At 36.3% G+C, this 21,493-nt stretch overlaps 1 protein-coding gene across 1 annotated transcript in view; it reads right to left on the bottom strand.

Annotated features, from left to right (window-relative positions):
• Positions 1–19,564, bottom strand: part of GUCY1A1 (guanylate cyclase 1 soluble subunit alpha 1) — a 29,384-nt gene extending 9,820 nt beyond the window's left edge. Inside the window, exons 1-4 of the mRNA XM_072405962.1 lie at positions 19,122–19,564; positions 12,284–12,351; positions 6,934–7,037; positions 5,423–6,129 (exon numbers count right to left, since the gene is read on the bottom strand). Coding sequence (XP_072262063.1) covers positions 5,423–6,129; positions 6,934–7,037; positions 12,284–12,351; positions 19,122–19,376 — 1,134 coding nt within the window. The 5' untranslated portion in view covers positions 19,377–19,564. The remainder of the gene's footprint in view (positions 1–5,422; positions 6,130–6,933; positions 7,038–12,283; positions 12,352–19,121) is intronic.
• Between the last annotated feature and the right edge of the window lie 1,929 nt (positions 19,565–21,493).

Raw genomic sequence — 21,493 nt, 5'->3', positions numbered from 1 at the left:
AAATCTGAAGACATGTGTAACAAAACTGTTGATCCCATACAGAGAGCATTAGCAGCCACTCATGACCCGTAGCCCTACATCCCTATTTAATGTACAGCGCTGCGTAATATGTTGGCGCTATATAAATCCTGTTTAATAATAATAATAATAATAATAATAATAATAATTGCAAGCAAAGGTGCCAACCTGCCTGCAACCCGAAGCATCAAATACAACAGGAGTATATCAGCTGCCAAGGTGAAATGTACCAGTTCAAATACAACAATTTTCATACCATGGACAAAATGCCAGTGTTTTATACACTTGGAAATCTGCATGCACCTTGAAACTCTACACAAAAAAAAACACAATATTAATGCAGGACCTAAGACCCTTTTTCATCTGTAAACCAGAGAAGTACAGACAGCAAGTGTTTCTGGAATCTAAGGAACGTTCCAAGGCTAGAACTGCAACTTAGATACTAATACACGTGAACCCCCGTTAAACTGTAATCACTACTGCTATGCTTCCAATTAAAAAATAAAAGTATTTGAAACAACACTATAAAACATTCAAATGCAGAGCAGATCTGAGAACTTTTTGAAAAAGTAAAAACATTTAGGCAAATTTATTTTTGTTCCTTTGATTCTTTACTGGGACTAATTTTTTCAAATCAGCTAAAGGTTAAATACTCCATTGGGTTAACTTTTATATGGGTAAGCACTGGGATGATACGTGCAAACATTTCCAGTCCTGTACAAATAGCTTAACCATATAAAGAAAAAGACAGTACTCCAGCACAGTTAATTATGTGATACGCACTGTCATCAGGTGCCATACTATATACTATCTTAACATGTCAGAAGAAGTGCCATGAGCCGCATAGCAATGATTTCTGCTGAGAGAAAAAGCACCCCCTCTCTGGGGAATATACAACCTGTCAAACTGGCAATGCAAATCTCAGACGTACCTAATATTCATTTTCAGTTATAAAAATAATTAGCATATTCTGACTACTATTCCTACGGACTGAATATATCACCCAAGAGTACAAATCTGCATGGATTTTAATATACTAAGGCAGAAAAGAAAATCACTTTATACCTTACTAAGTAAAACTGTCACATTTCATTAAGATCTTTGTGTATATTAAACCTAATGAGGTGATGAGTTACACTTTTATTAATAGGCATTGAAATGAAACATGAAATTGAGCCAAGCCATATTACTTTTGCAAAAAATTAAGGAGGAATTTTACCACCAAAAAATCACATCTGTGCTTTAGTTACTGCATAATTCAAGCACTGGAACCAATGTCTGTACTACTATTTTTCTTTAGATAGAACCAATTCTAATCAGTTTTATATTGTAATACTGCTAACTTAAAAAAATGCCTAACAGCGAGCTATTTGTGGCATAGAAAATTAAACATATATATAATACCAGAAGCAATTTTTTGAATTACTAATCTATGCCACTATTATGCCAAATTATTTCCCTATAAATTAAATTTTAAAAATATTTTAGTATATACTAAATAACAGAAAGTTGTACCGGCTAAACTAAGCTATACATGACTGATCAAAAGGACGAGCTTTTAGATTTCTAGTTAATTTAGGGTGCATGCAATACAATCTGTTTGAGAACTGTACACAAGGGCTTTAACTTCTCTGGTAAGTGCAGTGAAGAACTTTGCTAAAACTTTTAATGAAAACGTTGCTAAAGTATTCTGTGTACCTATTAGGCAGGTTACATCATGTGTCCATGAAAACGCCAAAGCATGCAATTCTGGTGTATTCACGTCCTACTAGCTGATGGCTTAATTTATATGCTGGTGTGTCTATCAGCAATTCAGGCTCAAATGCAACTTCATTCAGTTATTTCCCAGCAATTATTACTATTTTTATTAACTTATATAACTTATATAATAGTCATAGTCATTTTTGGAAGGCCAAATAAACTAACTGCATGTTTTGGGGATATTGTAATTTGTATTTGTATGAAACAAGATATTTAGCAATCAAATATTTTTAGACATTTATAAAGATTTCCAGTACAAAATTTTTGGAATTGTTGTGTAAAGAGTCAGTACAGCAATTCCAAAAATTACAATCTTGTTTATTTTATTTTTTTCTGCCTGCAAAGCAAACATTGTAACTATGGAATAGAAACAAGCTAGGAATTACAATATAATTTGCTAAAATTGTAGCATTGTGTATAGTGCCCTGCTTTTTTTTTTTTTTATAAGAGTATATTTTTATGCACAAGCTGTCCAGATAAAGTGATGATAATATTAGTGCACACTTCCTGTGCTTCCTCCTGCGGTCTCTGGAGCCATAAATTAACCTTCACTTCATTTCTCTAAGCCTTGAAGGGCTCTCTTTCTGCAGTAACTAAGGGCATGGTCAAGCTGTTTTTATTTTTGAGGTCAGTATTATTCACTGAACTGATGCTGTCTGTATTATCTATATGATCAGTCTTAACCAGGTTTAAAATTCATACATAAATTCAAAAAATTATACATTCATTCATACATTAAATTCATACATTCATTCATACATTACAGACATAAAAATATTAATGTGACAGCCTGCTAATAATGGTGCCTGCTATCCAAATATAGGGTAATTTTAATAATACCTTGCCACCAATTTAAAATTGAAGATTGTTTTCTCTTTACATTAATATTTTTTCATTATTTATTTGCCTGTGCCTTTGAACTTGCTTAAAATTTTGACTAGCAAATTCCCTAGTAGTGTTGCTTGAAGTTTTGAATACTGAATTTTCTGAATGCTCAATGTCCTCAATTGAAACATTATTGAAGCCAATGAGGAAGATTTTCCAGTGGTTTGTTCTTGTCATTGGAGAGTATATTTAGCAGCTAAGTGGACCAACCTGGCATAGTAGGACCACCAACTGTTTGAGGAATATTGTATTAAAAAAAATAAGAGAAAAGTGAACAGGGGTGGGAAAGGGACATTTTATGTGGCTGGAGGAGCAACATAGGAAAGACACAAATCCATTCCATTTATAGGGTCTCTTAATTCCGGTGTTACAGAATCACTTTAGGATATTTCTAGATGTATATGCACAAATACAAATATGTTACAATTGTATTTGTGTCAAATGACAAAAAGAATGACAATTCATTTTCAGAACTGTACAAACTATAAAAAAATAAATTGTGTCCTTTATAAATTTTACAAAAACACATCGGCCACACTGAGAGCAGAAACAAAACAGTTAAAGTAGTGGATTATATAATGTGCAGGCCAAAAGCAGCAGTGCCAGTCATAGCTTTGGATGTGCCGCACTTCCAAATATCCTAATACAATGAGCCCCAGTGACAAGCAGTACTGCTGCTGATGATTGCTTTATAACATAGCTCAACACATTAGCACTGACATTAGTTTCCGACACATGTTCTATCTGCAGTATGTTCTTAATATCCTGCAATTACAATCCACAGCAGTAAACACCAGTAGTTCTTGGCTCCCTTAACAGTCCATTGTCTAACATTCTCAGCACCAGTGGCCCCATTAAGTACACATTTGTCCTTTTTACAGGGCATGGGTAATGAATATACCAAGTTATATTCAATAAGACCAGGTCTTGTCTAGCTGCTCACTGGAGCATTAGGGCATTATGGTATTTGATTTTGCATTTTTAAAGAACCAAGTTGAATGACTGATTTTTGAGTCAAATTTGAAACAAAATCTGAACAGTAAAACTACTCCTTAACATAGCCCCCTCCCTCCTTGTTACATATATTGTGTTTTTCACGTTTGAGAGTGTTAAATACCCAGGGTAACAGTAGTCAAGAAAAATGTTATATAAAATGTCACTTGATTGACAGCTCAGAGTCTGCTGGGGCTGCTGATATCATATTTAGAGTGGGAGACTATCAGCATTTGCAGAGCTTTTGGATGTCTACACATGGGAATATTTTTTTTAAATAAATGGCCTGGTAACAGGGTCACTTAAACATCGTAATATAAAATACAAATGTTACTTTGTTCAAACTACACGTTTAATCACCTGTTCGTGTCTTTCATTTCACAATCACAACGAAAATGTTTTGGGTTCCACTTATTAATGTCATTATGTTATGGACTGCAATGATATCACTCATTCAAGGCCTGCTAAAGCAAAGTCATGGCTCTGTACATGAGACATGGTTTAAAACTGAATTGGTCAGTGATGTAAAATAGCCAAACTGAGCTTTGTTTTGTTGAAGTTTAAAAAAACGTTCCTAACCTGTACCTAAGTCTTATTAGCATTTTATGTTTTGTGGATAACCATGCGGGTAGCTATATTCAATTTATTTCACATGTACATTTGTGAGGCTATCTGCGAGCCATTCGATTGGTTGGACTTGAAGACAGCTTGGGAAACACTGGTTATTGACAGTTCTACTAAATACAAAGTATTAGGTATGATCACTTGTATTTGCAATAACCACAAGAAAAAGCAAAAAAATCTACAACAGAAGTCAGATAAAAACATTAGAGCAAATATATTCACAGGACTTTTAACGGCAGTTCAGTACATATCATAACTTATTTCAAAAGTAAAAAGAATCTTTTATTTTGGCACAAATAGTATATAAAAGGATATAATAATCCAAAACAAAATTAAAATACTCAGTACATATCATCTATATCATTGACATGTTATGGTAAATTCTGATAATCCCACAGATTTCATCAGGGATTATGCATGTACAGAACATCAATGAATAGAACAAACAAAAGATATTTTATCGAGTGCAACTGAGCCTCCTGGCATGGAATGCAAGTATGGGGAGTGGGAGGCACCTCTCCTCTCCTAGGTCTAATCGTGGCTGTGGAAGGATAGACCCTCATATCCAGACTTCCATTTTCTTTCCAATAGTTGATGATTATTCTAATTATAATTTGCTGATAATTTGCTTATAATTTGCTGATTATTCTTCAGCGAGCCTTCGCTTGATATAGAAGAGTAAAACCTTTATTCATTGATTATATCTACTGGTCATTTATATCCTTTTCTGCTTTGAGTGGCTTTCCTTCTACTGCTGGATGGGGTTCCTCCCATGCCCCATACTTGCATCCCATGCCAGGCTCAGTTACACTCGATATGATATCTTTTGTGTGTTCTATTCATTGATGTTCTGAACATGCAGAATCCCTGATGAAGCAGATCATTTCTGCGAAAGGCGTTGGATTATCAGAATTTACCATAACATGTCAATGATATAGATACCTGTATACTATTTGTGCCAAAATAAAATATTGTATTTATCTTTAAAATAATTTGTGATATGTACTGAACTGCCGTTAAAGTCCTGTGAATATATTTGCTCCTTATGTACTTGAAATCTTGGGGATGTTGACAGTGCCAAATTATTAGTTTGAGTTCAGACAACCTAGTATTTGTATTAGATAACTGTAATTGATCTCACCTCTGATGACTTCTCAAAGGAGGTGTCCCATTTTTTAACTCCTATAACAAACTGCATATTCAACATAGTCATGATCGCACTAAAAGTACTGCTTATCTTTGGAGAAATAATTTCAAAATGTTCCTCAAAGTTGGATTTCCCTGGAATGTCCTTTCTGTTAAGCAGTTTCTTTACTCCATTACCAATCTGTAGCATATTCATTTCGGTGTCAAACATAAAATGGAATGGGAAGGTTTTGCAGAATATAGCTGCTGGGATTACCACATAGGACTGTGGTTTACATGGAGACAAGGATGGTTTGGTATTTTTGACCTCCACAGAGTATAAAAGATAGGGTTCCTTAATAAAGTCATTGCCATCATTATCACAATGTGGTAATAATTTCACTTCCACGTCTGTTTCATACAATGTATACGCTGCTGCTTTAATAATTCCCGGTAGAATCAACATTGTTATATCATTTGGGAAAAAATAATAAACATTTAAGTGATCTGGATCCTTTTCTAGGCACAGGATTGACCCTTCTTGAAGTCCATGCCCATCATCTTGACTTCTGCTTTGTCCACTTTGCTTTAAATGTGTGCTGAAACTGTTTAAAAAGTCTTTCAATGACCCCCCAACAACTTCCAAAACATGTTCATCTTCTTCATAACAAATTTTGAAAAGTTCTTCTCCTATAGATTTTTTAATATCTTCCACAGGTACTCCTGAAATTATAAAATTTCACAGCATGAGAAGAGTAAAGTCCTACACAACAAATCCCTATTATGAGATTGTTCATATACAAAAGCTTCTTGTCCTTATATTTACAGTGTTGCGTTGTAGCAACACAACGATTGTTTTTATACATTGATAAACACAGTCATATTATCCTATGAGATTACAATGGTGTTCCTCTTCTGCAATACCATTCAGATCCATGTACTGATAAAATTACTGAGCACAATGTTAAAGCTGCCTGCATATCCAAATACAAAAAACAAATTGTAATATACTTCAGTTTACCGGTTGTTGAATGAGATATCTGCATTTTTTCAGGCTATTTACTTTATTCTAATCTGGTAATCCTGCAGTTAACACAATTCCTGTCTTTGGATCTGCGGTTGTCATCCAAACTAGACGTCAAACATGTCTTCTTTTCATCTCCATTACATAGGGGGATATGTAATTTATAGAAAACATGAAAATAAAGATATATTTGTTTTTTCTTTCAATTTAGCTCACATGGATTGACTAGAAGTCTATATTTTTGGCAAAATCAATGGATATGTTCTGTACGTCGTGGCAATGTTCCTAGCCTGAAAACATGCAAACTAATGACGTCATTACAACTAAAGACTGGTAGGTTGCAATATAGGAATTTTTTGTTTATGTGTTGAGTTTTAGTCTACCTCGATGAAAATTTCAAGAGAGCTATGCAATAAGGGTTTGTGATTTTGCAATTATAGACATACATATATTCTCAACTTGTGTCATTTAAATATTTTTTTTAACATAAAAAATTCTCTCACCTGCTGCATTTGACTGGTTTATTAAATTAACTTCAAAATCCTCTTTATCAACAGCTTTTCCACACACTGGCATGCCAGGCAACTTAAATGTACTACAAGCAGATCTACAGAGAAACAAATTTGACATCAATTAAATCATTTCATACATAGGTATGGATCTATAAAACGAATGTGTCATATTAAGTAATGAGACATAGCCATTTAGATCATGTGAAATCCATTAAGTGGACCTCTGACATAACTACAGTCTGAACCTATAAAAGTATATATCTGGAACAGGGTGGAATTTTTGTGCTGATACAAATTTCTCTTTTCATCTTTTTATGGATTTCACTAAAAAATATGTCAATGCTCACAAATGTAGGTTGACATGAATGTTTTTTTGTTCCCAATCTGAAACTGTTTGAAAACCCCTGGCTTAGACGGCACCACAGTGATTTGATAGACCATACATGGCGGATCATTATCATTGCAAGCAGTGGAACATTCAGCCTGCAGGGCATAAGGCGTTCTTACTAAAAGCATTATTTCTGTTCAGTGGTCTCCAAATACAATACAAATGACACATGCCTCTAAAAGAAGCACTGCCTACTAATACTACATTCACAGCTTTGTGCAATTTAATACATTCCTTTCAACCTATTTATTTATTATCTGTTACTGGATGCAAACTAATAATATATATATATATATTAATATGAATTCAATATTTTCATTATTATCTCATTTATATTATTATATTTTATTATTATACATATAACAAATCTCTTTATTATTGAGCAGTTCTGCATATCGTACATTTTTGGATCAGAAGGACATGTAGTTTTGTTTATTAAGCCTAAATAAAAGCTTTCACTTCTGTTTAGGGGCTGTTCTTCAAATGATGCTCATACTTTGGCATCTAGATCAAAGGTTAGCTATGAGACACCGCTGCCAATGGTAGACTGCCTGTTGTGGGTTCACAGAACACATCAGAACACATCTATTTTAGTGCATGCAGCGCTTGAGATGCTTTCAGCAAACAAAGCGCAGATAATATGTAGAGCTGGCCAAGAAGGAAAGCATCAATAATCTTTCTCTGGCACTGAGAAAGACTACATCTAAATTAAGTAAATTCAAACAAACCATGAGGAAGCACATGTGCTTGTTGCATCTAGAGCTTAGGTAGTGAAATGCATTGCTGATATGTATGAAACAAAGTAAATAAATTCAGGGAGTGTTGGTATGTTTTAGGCTATACAAAGCAGTAGATTTGTAGCAAAGGTATACAAAATGTTTGAGGCTGTCTTGATTTTTATTATTTATATTATCATGTTTACCAGATCAGCATGTTTTGAATCTTGACACAAGTGTATAACTGCAAAAGTTTAAAAATGTTACATACAGTGGCCTGGAGTACAAATATTTGGCAAGGAAATGTATGAAAGGTGAGTGATTACAGCAATGTGTGTGTATACTGATGAACCTATGCAAAGATAACTAATCACCTGTAAAATAAATATACAAATATTAATACACAATAATATAGTGCATGATAAGACGTAGGGCCACAGTCAACATACCCTGCTGTAGTATTTCCTGGAAGCAATAAGATAATTACCTAAGTATGTGAATCTCCAGTGCTAGAGTAATGTTAGAGTTACATTTTGTGTGGTTGGAAGCTAAGGTTCCTAAAATTTGGAAGTATATAAAACCAAAATAATTTTGTTGGATAGAGTAAAAACTGCGCAAAGGCAAGATTATATTGCTCTTTGTGTGTCTGCTAGGGAGATTCCCTCTCCCTTTTTTTCCTGGCGATCCCTGTCATTGGAACAGAAATTGAAGGATATTCCAAAAGTATCACCAAAACAGGAATAAAGAGAGAATATTTAAAAGAGAACATCTATTCTGGTGACAAATGTCTAATAAGGGATTTCCCTTACTTTACAGATTTCTGCACATCTTTTTTATTTTATTGGCACAGAAAGATAAAGGAAAACAAGTGAAAAAAATTGCAAGGGGTTTAGGCAGTCTGTACCTAATCTAAAAAAATGTATCTAGGTGTTGAAGAGTGATTTGATAGAGAGGAGAGTGACTGATAATAAACTGTATTGTATCTTTTAGTGCAAAAATTTGGGCACCGAATATTCCATATTGCATTCTAGTATTGAGGTTTGTTGAGATGATTTTACTATTACTGACTTTATTTTTGTTATAAAAGTCTTCCTTGCTGTGAAAGGAATAAATGTATGTTTAGGAGTTTAGTTTTTATGTTTAGTTTAGTTTTTCACAGTTTTAATTTTTCCAAATACCTACCTGGTGTGTTGGTTGATTTGCCCAGTGTATGGAGGGAGGGAAAGTCTCTGCATAAAATAATTGAACCTTACACAGGGCTGTTTTCATGAGCTGAAAAGAGTGGCATTAGGCCTATATACTGAATATCTGAGGCAGCCTCCAACACTTTGCTTTTTTAGTCCAATTCAAGGCCATTTTGGGAGTCTGAGAAGAGGCTTTTAGCAAAAAAACTGTTTTTGTAATGTTACTTCCAGCACATTCCTATTGGCCAAAAGAGGTAGCTGTAAGCATTACACTAAATTCAAATTATTTAATCCTGTCTACTTTTCTAAAGTGGTCCCATTTCTCCCTATTTGAAGAATATTTAGACCGCAGCCAGCCAGTTGGTTGATATACCAATACACATGAAGGAAAACTATCCTAATGTCTCTTGGGATGTGCAATGTTGATTTTCCCAGAAGGTTTTAGGACAGTCTACTAGAGTCTGCTGATCTCACACAATGACAGTGGTGCATCAGCAGGGAGCAACTATAAAAATCAGCAAGTAACAGCTGTCTTCAAAATACAAGCATCAAAAAAAAAATGAACTGCTTAAACTGCAAGACATGAGTAAGACTGTGATGGATTTCAATAACTGATAAATAGGTGTTTTTCAACGTCCATTAAGAACAGAATATGGAGCTGCTGACTAGGTAGATGAAAGTTTTCTTTATTCATCATGCTTGCCAAAGTATTGTGTGCTGCTAATTGCCTCAGGGTCTGTTTCTTTCTTACGTGGGGCTGCCATACTGACAAAGTTTGATTACAGAGAGTTTTCTAACTGCAAGTTCTCCGGGCACACACGTTGTGTGCAGCTTGATATAAGGCCAGGTATTTGAGCCTTACAAAACTTAAAGACTGTCAGTAGCCGTACGTTCCCAGGATGCTGGGTCATTTAGAACAGATGTACATTGCTGCTGGGGAAGCAGCAAGATAAGATGGTATCGTTTGTCAGCCGAATTTTTGTTCCTACTTCTCAGCAGCAGTGTTTGTCCTGTCATTGCTCTTCTCCCTCCCTCCCATGACCTCTCTCATCACAGGCTATGTTTCTTCCCAGCCTCACACTTCTCCCTCCAGGCTTTTGGCAATAGTGTTTGTGTATTTGTATCTGCACTTAAAGAGCAAACCAAACTCTCATGAGACTTCCTCAATGGTCTGCTAAAAAAGGAATGCTCAACAAAAGCTGCTTCACTTTAATAATGGTGAAATAAAGACTGCTACCAATTTCTCCACACTGGAGGAAGAAAACTTGTTCTGGTTCTCAAAGGACACATGGATCAACTTCTGGATAAAAAAAGCTATTTTACTATCTAATATTTAACATTTAGGATAACAGCATTTGCAGAAAATTATTTTGCCTTAGTTATTTTAAGGGTGGTACAGTGGCTTTTGCTTTTGCAACGCTAAGTCCCAGGGTTGAAATGTTGGTCAGGACACTTTCTGCATATGTTCTTCTCATGTGTGCTTCCTCTAGGCTCTCTAGTTTCCTCCCACGTTTAAAAAACATGCCCCTTTGAGGGGACAAATATTGACATGACTAAGAACTTTGTAAAGCGCAGCATAATATTTTGGTGCAAATGCACATAATAAGAAAAAAAAGACAACATATTGTTTTTTTTAACTTTTTATAATAAGATTTGCCAGACCCGTAATATTAATTGAATTGCCCCAGAACCATCTACAAACCTCCTATTTTCTGTGCCCAAACTTTTTTTTTTTTACTGCCACCTAACTATTAGAATCAGAATTTGCCATCAGTTTCCTTTTATATTTTTACTCTGCAGATGTAATACAATCATTAGATGAGAAGTCTCTGTGAATCTGCTGGTGGATTGCTTCTGTTTCATTATATAATAGAACCCACAGCCAGTGAGCTTTTTCATTTTCTCATGTGCCACATTTAATAGAAAGTGAGGCTTCAACAGAAGCTCTCTCTGAACAGCAGAAAAAGAAACACAATTCATGGAAAGTGTTTTTCAGAAGAAATCATAGAGATTCAAATTGGCTATATTCTTATCAAGGCGGTGCAAAGATTATGTACAGAGTGTAGTAATCAGAGGCTTCCCATTTTAAAAGAATGTTTAATCTATTCATATTTTGTCTTTCCAACACCCCCCCCCCCCCCATTACCGTGCTTATGGCAGATGATGTCATCAGTATCTGTGCTTCCCTATTAAATAAAGGCAGATCTTAGGAAAAATTGTGCAAGTTTTAAAATGCCTTTTAACTGCCCACTAACTACTTTATGCATAAGTGTATCTTTTCCTACATACTAACATAATTAGGATGGCACAGTGCAGAATGGTCTTAGTTTCTAAAGTTTGCATAAGTTGCAATCCTAGACAAACTGCAATTGCATGCAGACCTCTCTATGTAATACTCACATGTGTTAATGAGCATTTATGCCTGAAAGAATAGAAAGAGGGCTAAGGTCAGTAAGGCTTGAGAAGTAAGTGCTAAATCATGGTTCCTCAACCCTAGTCCTCAGCCAGATGTTTGTTAGTTTTTGACTACTGCAAACCATACCTTACTAAATGTACTGCTTCTGCCCCTTGAAGGCCGAAGTTGAGGACCTCTGTACTAGATGATTATGTACATGCCCCAGCTAGCAAATGGGTTTCATTTGTCTGCAGATTTGAATAAACACTATGAGAACATCACAATGTGTGAAGTTAGCATGTTCAGGAGAGGAGCCCGTACAACTGTCCAAGACTACAGGTAAGGCTGGCGTTCAGCTTTAGGTGTTTACCTTTTTGACATAATGAAAATGATTTAGGCAGCTGCAAAGTACTGCTTATGTTTACCATTATTTGTTTCATTTTAATATGATTAGTTTTAGCTTACATGGCTTTGAAAGGCAGGTCAATGGTTGAAGCATTAAAGGGACTTATGTGATCTATTTTTAGCCTGTCTGCTTTGAACGAAAAACACCGGGCAGATTAGGGGATGCCAAAAGGTTGTACCAGATTCCCCTGGACAATAAAGTACGGTCCTATACATATAAAGTGTGTTATAGCAAACATACAATCGGGCTTACCTGTTGGAGCTACATTTTGTTTTATGTCTTGTGATTGTTCTTTGAAGGGCAAGATTCAGTCTGTCAAACTGCAACACAGTACAGGTAAATCAGTAAGTAATGCTCATTATTATTAGTAGTATTAGGAAAGAGTATTTATATAGCGCCAACATACTGCGCAGTGCTGTACATTAAAAAGGTAAAAATGTAAACAAATAGTAAGACAATGAAAGAACAATTAAATAAATAAATTAAACTACCTAGCTAAAACTAGTGGGAAGAAATTCTTTATTAATATATTTGACCTATGAATTTTCCCAGGATGCTGATGATTGCAGTTGACAAATAAAAATAGAATAAATAGAATAATAGAATAAAAAATAGGCAGACCTTTTATATGAGTCCAAGCTGTATACCTGGTCATTAAAATAATACATACATATTGAGAGATGCTCATGAATGAATCGATAATAGCAATGACTACGTAGTATGACCACAACTAAATATTTTTGGGTTATTATTGCTCCCCATACACACGTCCCAGGTTGATTTAAGATAAAAAAAATAGGGTTAGTCTCAAAGAAAAGAAAAAAAAAAAAAACAGGAAAAATTAATGGGTGGAAAACTAGACATAGGGCCTGATTTCCTAAAGCTCCCCAAGGCTGGAGAGGATACACTTTTACCAGTAAACCTGGGTAATCCAGCAAACTTGGAATGTATTTCTTAAAAGTCATTTGCTGTTGGTTAGCAAATGTTTTCAATCCTTGACCAGATCCATTCCAGGTTTGCTGGATCACCCAGGTTCACTGATGAAAGTGTATCCTCTCCAGCCTCGGAGAGAATTGATAAATCAGGGCCAATCTGCCTAGTATAGAACAATCTTTTTTCAGTGGATGGTGTTGCTCTGGGTTTTTGGACTGGACGACAACTGACAATTTAGGCCACACCCAATATCCACATGGTGCTGCTGGTGTTGCCAAAGTTAACACAAGCCAAATCTTATTAGAAACATTAGCAATTCCACAAATTAGTGATAAGTACTAGTACTTGGTCTTGGTAACCAGTCTTGGTAAATAAAAAGCTGAAGCATAACTTACTAACTACTTTATGCATAGGTATAACTTTTCCTTCATGCATAATTAGGATGGTATAGTGCAGAATGGCCTCATTTTCAAACTAGTTCTACACATGAACACTGCCAGAGGACCAAAATTGTGAGTACGGGTTGTTCCATGCTGTAAAATGTAAAAATTTTTATGTTTTTTTTTTCAGCAGAACTTGATGTTTAAAACAATTTGACATGTTTTCAAGAAGTAAAGGAAACTTTACATATTGGATTGAACAATTAGCCATAAACATTTCCCAAGCCATTTGACCCTACCCTTATAAATTGTGAGTGTTTTCCATAAGGCAAACTTTTAATGAGCTTCCAACTTAGTACCAGTATGGGGAAGGCCTTTTTCTAATATAGCATGACTAAGTCCCTTATGCACAAAGCCTGGTCCAGAAACATATGGTTTGATAAGTTTGGAGTGCAGGGATTTCAGATTCTGATTACAGGCTAGGAAGGTCTTCTCTCCAACCTTACACAGACACACGTCAAAACATTTTGTGGAAAGCCTTACCAAAAGTTTGTTATGGCTGCAAAAGAAAAATGAGGCAACTCCATATGATGTCCATGGTTTTGGAATAGGATATCCAACAAACTTGTATAGGTGCAATGGTCAGGTGTCCACAAATTTTTGACCTTATATTGCATATAGCCAGTACTCACACAAGGTGGACTAAAACTATAAATCAAGAATTAATATTAAACTGAACTATTTAACCTGGAATGGTTTTATCTGTCATTATGTTGGCATGGTTGGGATATCTGTTCAGTAATTACTGATTTTTAGCACAGTATGGTTGATTTTGTCTTGATTTGGCAATAATACCAATGTTTACCTCTACCAGTAATTTTTTATTATATATTAATGAAAGACATTGTTTTATATTTTCAACTGATCATTTTTGTTTTCCCCAAGATTAGCTGACACAAACATGTTTGCTTTTTTGCTGCTCATTGCTTCATAGGCATAAACATGCCTGTTTGAATAATCTCAGTATGGATGTTTATAAAACAGTCTGTTAAGAAATAATTCTGTATTTGGATTATACTAGTTTATCAAACCACCCATAAATTTTTACATCTAGCTGACTGAATTTTCTGTGGCAATTCTATAATGAGGATCTATAGCCAAGTTCTCTGGGATGTATTTTATCCCTTCAAAATGTTCAACCGCATTTTAAATCAAATAAATGTTCGGCTACAGAATATATCTGACCTATTATTAAAATCTACCATTAGAACAAGATACAGAATCAAGCTTGCATTTAGTTTCATAGCCCTAGGAAGTATGAAAGCATTTCTGTTTTGCATACATGACAATTTACATACTATTCAGATCTTTTATTTTTTACCCTTAGACTGGATTCTTCATATTGTAAAATTTTTTGCATTCCTTATCTTCTCAGTTGTTTGCTGTTTCTTATTTATAAATAGTACTTGGCAGTATGCAACAGGGTAATTGTTGAAGTCTTCTGTATGAAAATAACCATGAGTTGGGTTAGCCCTAGCTGTCGTCTACTAAAAAAGACACCATTGCAGACACCATATCCGATATACTTGAATATAATGGGTTATTCTTAAAACATTTATTCAAAAAAAAGAAATCAACCCCCCCCCCATCTTTATACAGATTATTTTTTGCTTCTAAGTGTGTTATGATGGGACACTTGCTCCTAAATTATCTTTTGTGAATGGTTGTTTGATGCCAATAGATGATGCTGTGTCCTGATGTAAATAGTGTAACAATCTCATGTTTCTTGTCTTCAAAGTCCAGGGCTTGTTACACTCCTTAAATGTGTACACAGCGATATTCACTGGTGTAACCTTAGTAAAATCTGGGATTTTTCTAATGGCATTTTAGGAGAAAAATAATCCTAGTGCGGTTGCCAGTTATGAACTCCAGTGCGTGTGCACAGTACAGTAATTCAGGTTCGGCCAATCAAGATAGCCAAAGATCCCCAACCCAGAAGAGGACCCGTTAAATAACTGTGAACAGCCAGGTAATTTTTTATATATTGCAGAAGAGACATATGGGCCTAAATTAATAAATAGATACACTTTAATAAAGGATACACTTTCATCAGTGCAGCTGGGTGATACAGCAAACCTGGAAAGTAATTTTCAATTTGTTAGCAAATGTTTTCAATCCTGGACCAGATCTATTCCAGGATTGCAGCTTCACTGATGAAAGAAAGTGTATCCTCTCCAGCCTTGGAGAGATTTAATAAATCAGGTCCTATATCTCCTTCCTATGGTCCAGGCCTAAGAAAACACAAGTGAAAAAGCAGGAAAAGATAGGCCTTATTAATTTAGGCCCCTGAATGTGTGAACAACAGTTAGATTCCTATAAAAACTGTAAAGGTAAACCTTCTTTTTGCCAATTGATTATAGTTTTTCTAAAATGTGAATGGTCAATATGTTGTATTGGGTTTAGGACCCAATCTTTATAAAAAATATGCCTGGAAATACATTGTTTTTCAACACTTTATTCTGTAAATATTCAAAAGTGCTGGAATTTCTAGTTGCAGGTATATATAACTTCAAAAACACTGACACAGCAGCCTTTGGCATTTTATTTTAAATGTCACTAAAATGTGACTTCATTCTGGGAACATGACTGCTTGTCATCTTGGGAGAAGAAACCAAAGGCTCCCAGAGATGTAAAATTGCTGAGCTGCATGTCACCAGGGCACAATGACAAGTTGTTGAAATCTTAAGCTTTTCTTCTAGTACTGACAAATAGCCTGAATATACATTGTGTATGAGTCTGTGCTCACACAGCAGATTTATTGTGGTCCTGCAATGTTTTTAAATTGTACAGAAATGGGTACATAGTTTATATTGGCAAGTAAGAGATAATACAAAAAATAGGTATGATAGTAACTGTAATATCCATACTAGAACCTAAAAAACAACCCAAAGAAATGAAGGATATAAACATGGAATGTGCATGGGTGATCATTGCTAGTCATGCCTATGCAGCACAAAAGAGCTCACCACAGCCAAAAACACATTTAAACATTCCAAACTTTCTGCCATCTTTCAGAGTGGTAAAACTGACAGTCCTAGACCGAAAACTGTTCATTTGTAGCTTAATTTCTGTTGGAAACGTCTGGTCCTAGCTTACATGTCTTCTCCTTTTGTGTATAGCATCTGACCAAAAACAGGAGTAAATGAATCCTTGTGACCTTGTGCTGCTGGTTAATCTACAGAGACTAGTCCACCATTAAAACCTCAGTGTAACAACTAATTATGCACATACAACTGCCAAACAAACCTTGGATATTCTCAACTATTGACAGGAACCTAATACTACCATCTTGTTCTCAATGTTGACCCATGTATGGTCTCCACTTCCCTACAAACAACCAAGGTGACATCTTTTCCCCAAACCACAAAAGAAAGGGAGGACCTCCCCTACTGACCACCACTATAATATAACCCAGTGTTTCCCAACATTTTTTACATGGGGGAACCCTTAAAAAAACTTTTTAAAGAGCTCCTGCTGTAATTACTACATCCACGGTACATTAGTGTGGTGGTCATTATGATAAATGTCTTTTACATTGTTGGCCGACTGAGCGCCAATTAAGAACCAATGCAAAAGTGCACTTTTCCGCTCTAATGCCTCCCTACTGATGTAAAAGGGCATTTTCCCACTGACCTAAATAACTAAAGGTAAGTTTTTCCAATGACCAATAAAAAGCAAAGAGACCCTACAATTGTTATGATCTACGTGTATTTTCTTCCCATGAATATTATTATTTTAATTTCATAATTATGAATAATAAAGGAGGTGTAAAAAATTATCTACTTTGGGTGTCAAATATGCTAGAGACCCCACTTTCCCTATTCCATTATTACTCATTTTGATGTTTCCATGATCAGTGTGGACCAATGTTTTATTCTCTTTTCTCCCTCCCTTACTCTCCATATACCCACCCTATACGTATTACCCACTGCCACTACCTCTTTTTTACATCTCTATCTGGAATTGGAAGTGTAAGAATTCAACAAAATGAATTACATAGTCAGTTTTTAAAACACCAATGTATTACGCAGCCCTGTAGATAGCAAACGGTTTTTTGACAGCTGGTTATTTAGGTTAATAACTTGCTAGTTTTTTTTTCTCTGGAGCATAGTTTTATGCATAACTATAAACTATACATAGTTGTAAAACAACATACAGATGAAAATTTCAAAATATTTGTGTCCTTTACTAAGCCATGTTCTAAATATCTATTGGGATGGTCAGATGGGCAGCCCTGTGTGACCTCTCTGATAATCATTCCGCTTGTAAGATCATGTAATGGGCATTACTGCAGCATATCATCACTTCTTGTTCTGGTTACCTGGGCATCCTATGTGCTATGACTCCATACTAATGAGGAGAAGTTATAGAACAGACAGACTGCACAACAAACCATATGGATGAACATGGGTATAACCTTCAATTCAAGCACACATAAATCTGTGTCTGCTACTCACTGGCCAGAACAAGATCACAATTAACATGACAAACTACATCAGGAAAATGGTGTCAAGCAGGCAATAGGAAACACGGGTTACTCAGAACATCTGGTGTAAATATTACAGCACGCTATGTAATCAGAGGAAGGCTGCAGAAAGAGTATTGCATTTATTTTAGGAGAGATCACTTAGAAATAATTAATACTGCACCTGAACAGATGTGTACTTGTAGAAAGCAGTGTACATGTAAACACACACAGTGCTGTACCATTTATCACATTGCACAAATGCAGATCCACACAATGACGTCAAAAATCACCCATGCCAATACAAGTACATCACTTTGTGTATTCTCTGGGCACCGCTCTGCATTAAATTCGGTATGTTGGCACAACACCTTTCTTGGTTTGGAATGGAAGAAAAGCCAGGCACATGAACGCAGCTGATCTACATGACTTCCATAGAAGTGGATATCTTTAATATTACACATTGCACTGTCCTATGGACCACCAGTTAATATATATAGCGATTGGCCATTATGTACAAACATTATCCATGAGCTGCAGTTCAAAGCTGTCTATTTATACAACTGAGAAGACGGTCATGCTGGCTGCCAGAGTGTTTATTTCTTGATTTCAGCAACCTGCGGCTGGGGGTGTTAAAGTACATGTAAACCGTAACTGAATGACATTTCAATTGCTTGCATAAAATACTTATTTTTATCCTATACTTATGATCTCTTGCAGCCACTTTGAAGAAACTACATGCAATAGCAGCGTGGTATATCTCAAGGTAAGTCTTCTAGGGACAACAGTGGACCGCGCCTGCATAAAGTGCCTAAAAATGGCCACTTGTCTGTATCAGAGTGGGGTGACAATGCAGAAACACAATTGGGAAATATGTTAAGAGTATTGTCACCTTATACCAGGAAGTACCTGAGCATGGAACTTCACATTAAATCAACAGGTATCTTTTTTAAAAAAGCTGTAATATATTTAGAATAACTTTTTTTAATGACACTGAATTGTTAATAAGTTGCTTTGATTTAGATGTACTTAAATAACAGTGACTATTACAGTGACCCCCAGCCCAGCAAAATGATGATCCTATAACTGATCTGTAATATATAAATGTCGGTATCTCTATGGGAAATGATTACAGTAGACCTGAAGAGGAAACATTGTATCTCCATCAGCAGATTAGTGTAATCAGATTTAACCCCTCATGGGCACAGAAGAGTGGATAGAGAAAAGTGATGTGTGGAATAATAAGTCTTACCTCTGGGAAGATTAACTTGTGGATGCTCTCAGCCAGTGTGTGCAGGTAGACCCTGGTGCGGCTGCTCTTCCTCTGCGGAGGCTCCTCGGTTGCTCCTCTATAGCGGAGCCCGGACTCGGACACTTCGCTGCAGATCGGAGCCGCGGCTTCAGCACTGGACGCCCCTTCATCGTCCTCTGATCCCTGCCTCTGGCTCAGCACAGAGAAAGGACATTCCCCCGATAATTTGAAGTCTTTTAGCTTGGTGCAGAACATGTCAGCTCTGATCTCCAGGTGCTGCGATCTCCTCTGCAGTCACCAGGACATCATGACAAGCGCTAGGAAGCGTTCACAGGAATGCTGGAGTGTACAGGGGGCGGGGAGCAGCTCAGACATGGGGGTGGAGGGGCTCATGCAGCATGAGGAGCAGACCACCCTCTGTACTTCTGCTCTCTAACTTCCATCTGTTGTCATATAACATCTAGCAGAGGGACCTGTTGTGGCTGCACTGCATACTGTCATTGCAGGAAGATCAGGCTGTGTATTCATGGGCCAGCTGCAGCCAGACATAGCTAGTGGTTACATGGTGATCTGTAAGTGAAACCAATATCACACAGAGTGTGTATACTGCACAATATCCACCTAAACATGCTATAACCTCCCTGGCAGTCTAATTCTTTCAGTATTTTTATGGCAAAAGCAAATACTGAACCTGAATATATCTGTACAGTAGCATGTATATATATATATATATATATATATATATAATATAATGAATACTTTGTATTGGATTACTTTGTTTTTGGATTAACTACAGGTATTTTGTATGAAATCCAATACAAAATAGCCCTCGCGGGCACCAACACCACCAGGAACTCCTGGGGAACGTCAGTGCACTCGCCAGGGGAAGATTGGAAGAAGAGGATGTGGCCTGAGGATGGGATCTGACGAGCAGGATGCTTCCAGTATGTTTTTTTTTTTACCCTGAGTCACACTCGGGATAACCGCTCAGGGGGTTAAAACATACTTTCTAAAGGCACCTTTAGACATTGAGCCACCCACATATTTTGTGTGGTACTGCATATAACAACCAAATTTGAAGTTAATTTTAGTGCACACCAACACAATATAATCTCTATTTATTTGTATTAAAGACAAGGTTGCACAGAGTAAAAAGATACAAAAAAGATACTCCTAGATTGTAAGCTCTTCAGGGCAGGGTCCTCTCCTCCTCCTGTGTCACTGTCTGTATCTGTCTGTCATTTGAAACTATTTAATGTACAGCGCTACGTAATATGTTGGCCCTATATAAATCCTTTGTATTAATAATAATATTATTATTAATACAAAGCATTGCTGATCCTAAATTGGAATTATAGTTTCACCTTGAAAACAGGCAATATCCCTTCTGCAATAAAACATACCTGCCTGATAACTGTCTTTTTAAAAAAAATGCTGAGCTGCGTATACACATCTTAACATATGATCCTGGTATCTCAGTACCCCCCAGGGCTACAGAGACTGAATGAACTCATGTGCGCATGTGCAAAAGTTGCATTATCCCAACTCAGCTCATCAATATGGCTGAGGATGGCTCACTGAAGAGTACCTGACAATACCTACTGTGTGATATGTTAAGTATTGTCATGCATGTTAGTTATTGTCATGAGTGCTTTTTGTATGCATTTGTGTTACACATGATGTGGTGATCAGCACCTGGGGAAAAGCCACACTAAAACAGGGATAACAAGGTCAATCACAAAAGTAACACAAAAAGCAAACAATGTGTCCTACTGGAAGGCAAGGAATTGGAACTGACCATCATCAGATTTCCAGGTGATGATAGTGATATGGTGACTGCCATTTGTCAGCAGTTGGAGCCACTTGGAATTGCCACTTGGAGTAGGTTTACAGTTGTTCAACGCTGATTGAAACAGTGAACTGGCTCTAATTATAATGACTGAGAATTTGTTTATGTGCTGACAAAGCTGGGCAGAATCTTGTCACTATGTTCAGCAAGGAGACTGGGAGAGCTGGTAACACCGGTTGATACTTTCCTGGATTAGCTAACTACAATGACAGGGGCTCTTACTGGGTGGGTGGAGGTCCTGTATTGCTGTGCTTTTGGCCCCTATTATCCTGTGATCTTGTTTTCTGATTTCGGCTTCTGACCTTATAGTGAGTTCTGTACCTGTCTCTGCTTGAAGTTTTTCTGTTCTTCCTTGGCTTGATTATACATATTCCTATTTATTTACGTGTTTGTTGGTTATTAAATGTGGTTGGACTGTTACTGTTGCACTGTCACTTTTGTTATTTTTTATACTTTATTTGATATTAAAACATGGTTCATAAGTTATTGGTGTCTCATATGCATGCACAGTTTGTGACAACTG

Source organism: Pyxicephalus adspersus, chromosome 3 (assembly GCF_032062135.1).
Source record: "Pyxicephalus adspersus chromosome 3, UCB_Pads_2.0, whole genome shotgun sequence".
Classification (NCBI taxonomy): domain Eukaryota; kingdom Metazoa; phylum Chordata; class Amphibia; order Anura; family Pyxicephalidae; genus Pyxicephalus; species Pyxicephalus adspersus.
The sequence above is the reverse complement of the archived record's forward strand: the minus strand, read 5'-3'. Positions and strand labels throughout refer to the sequence as shown.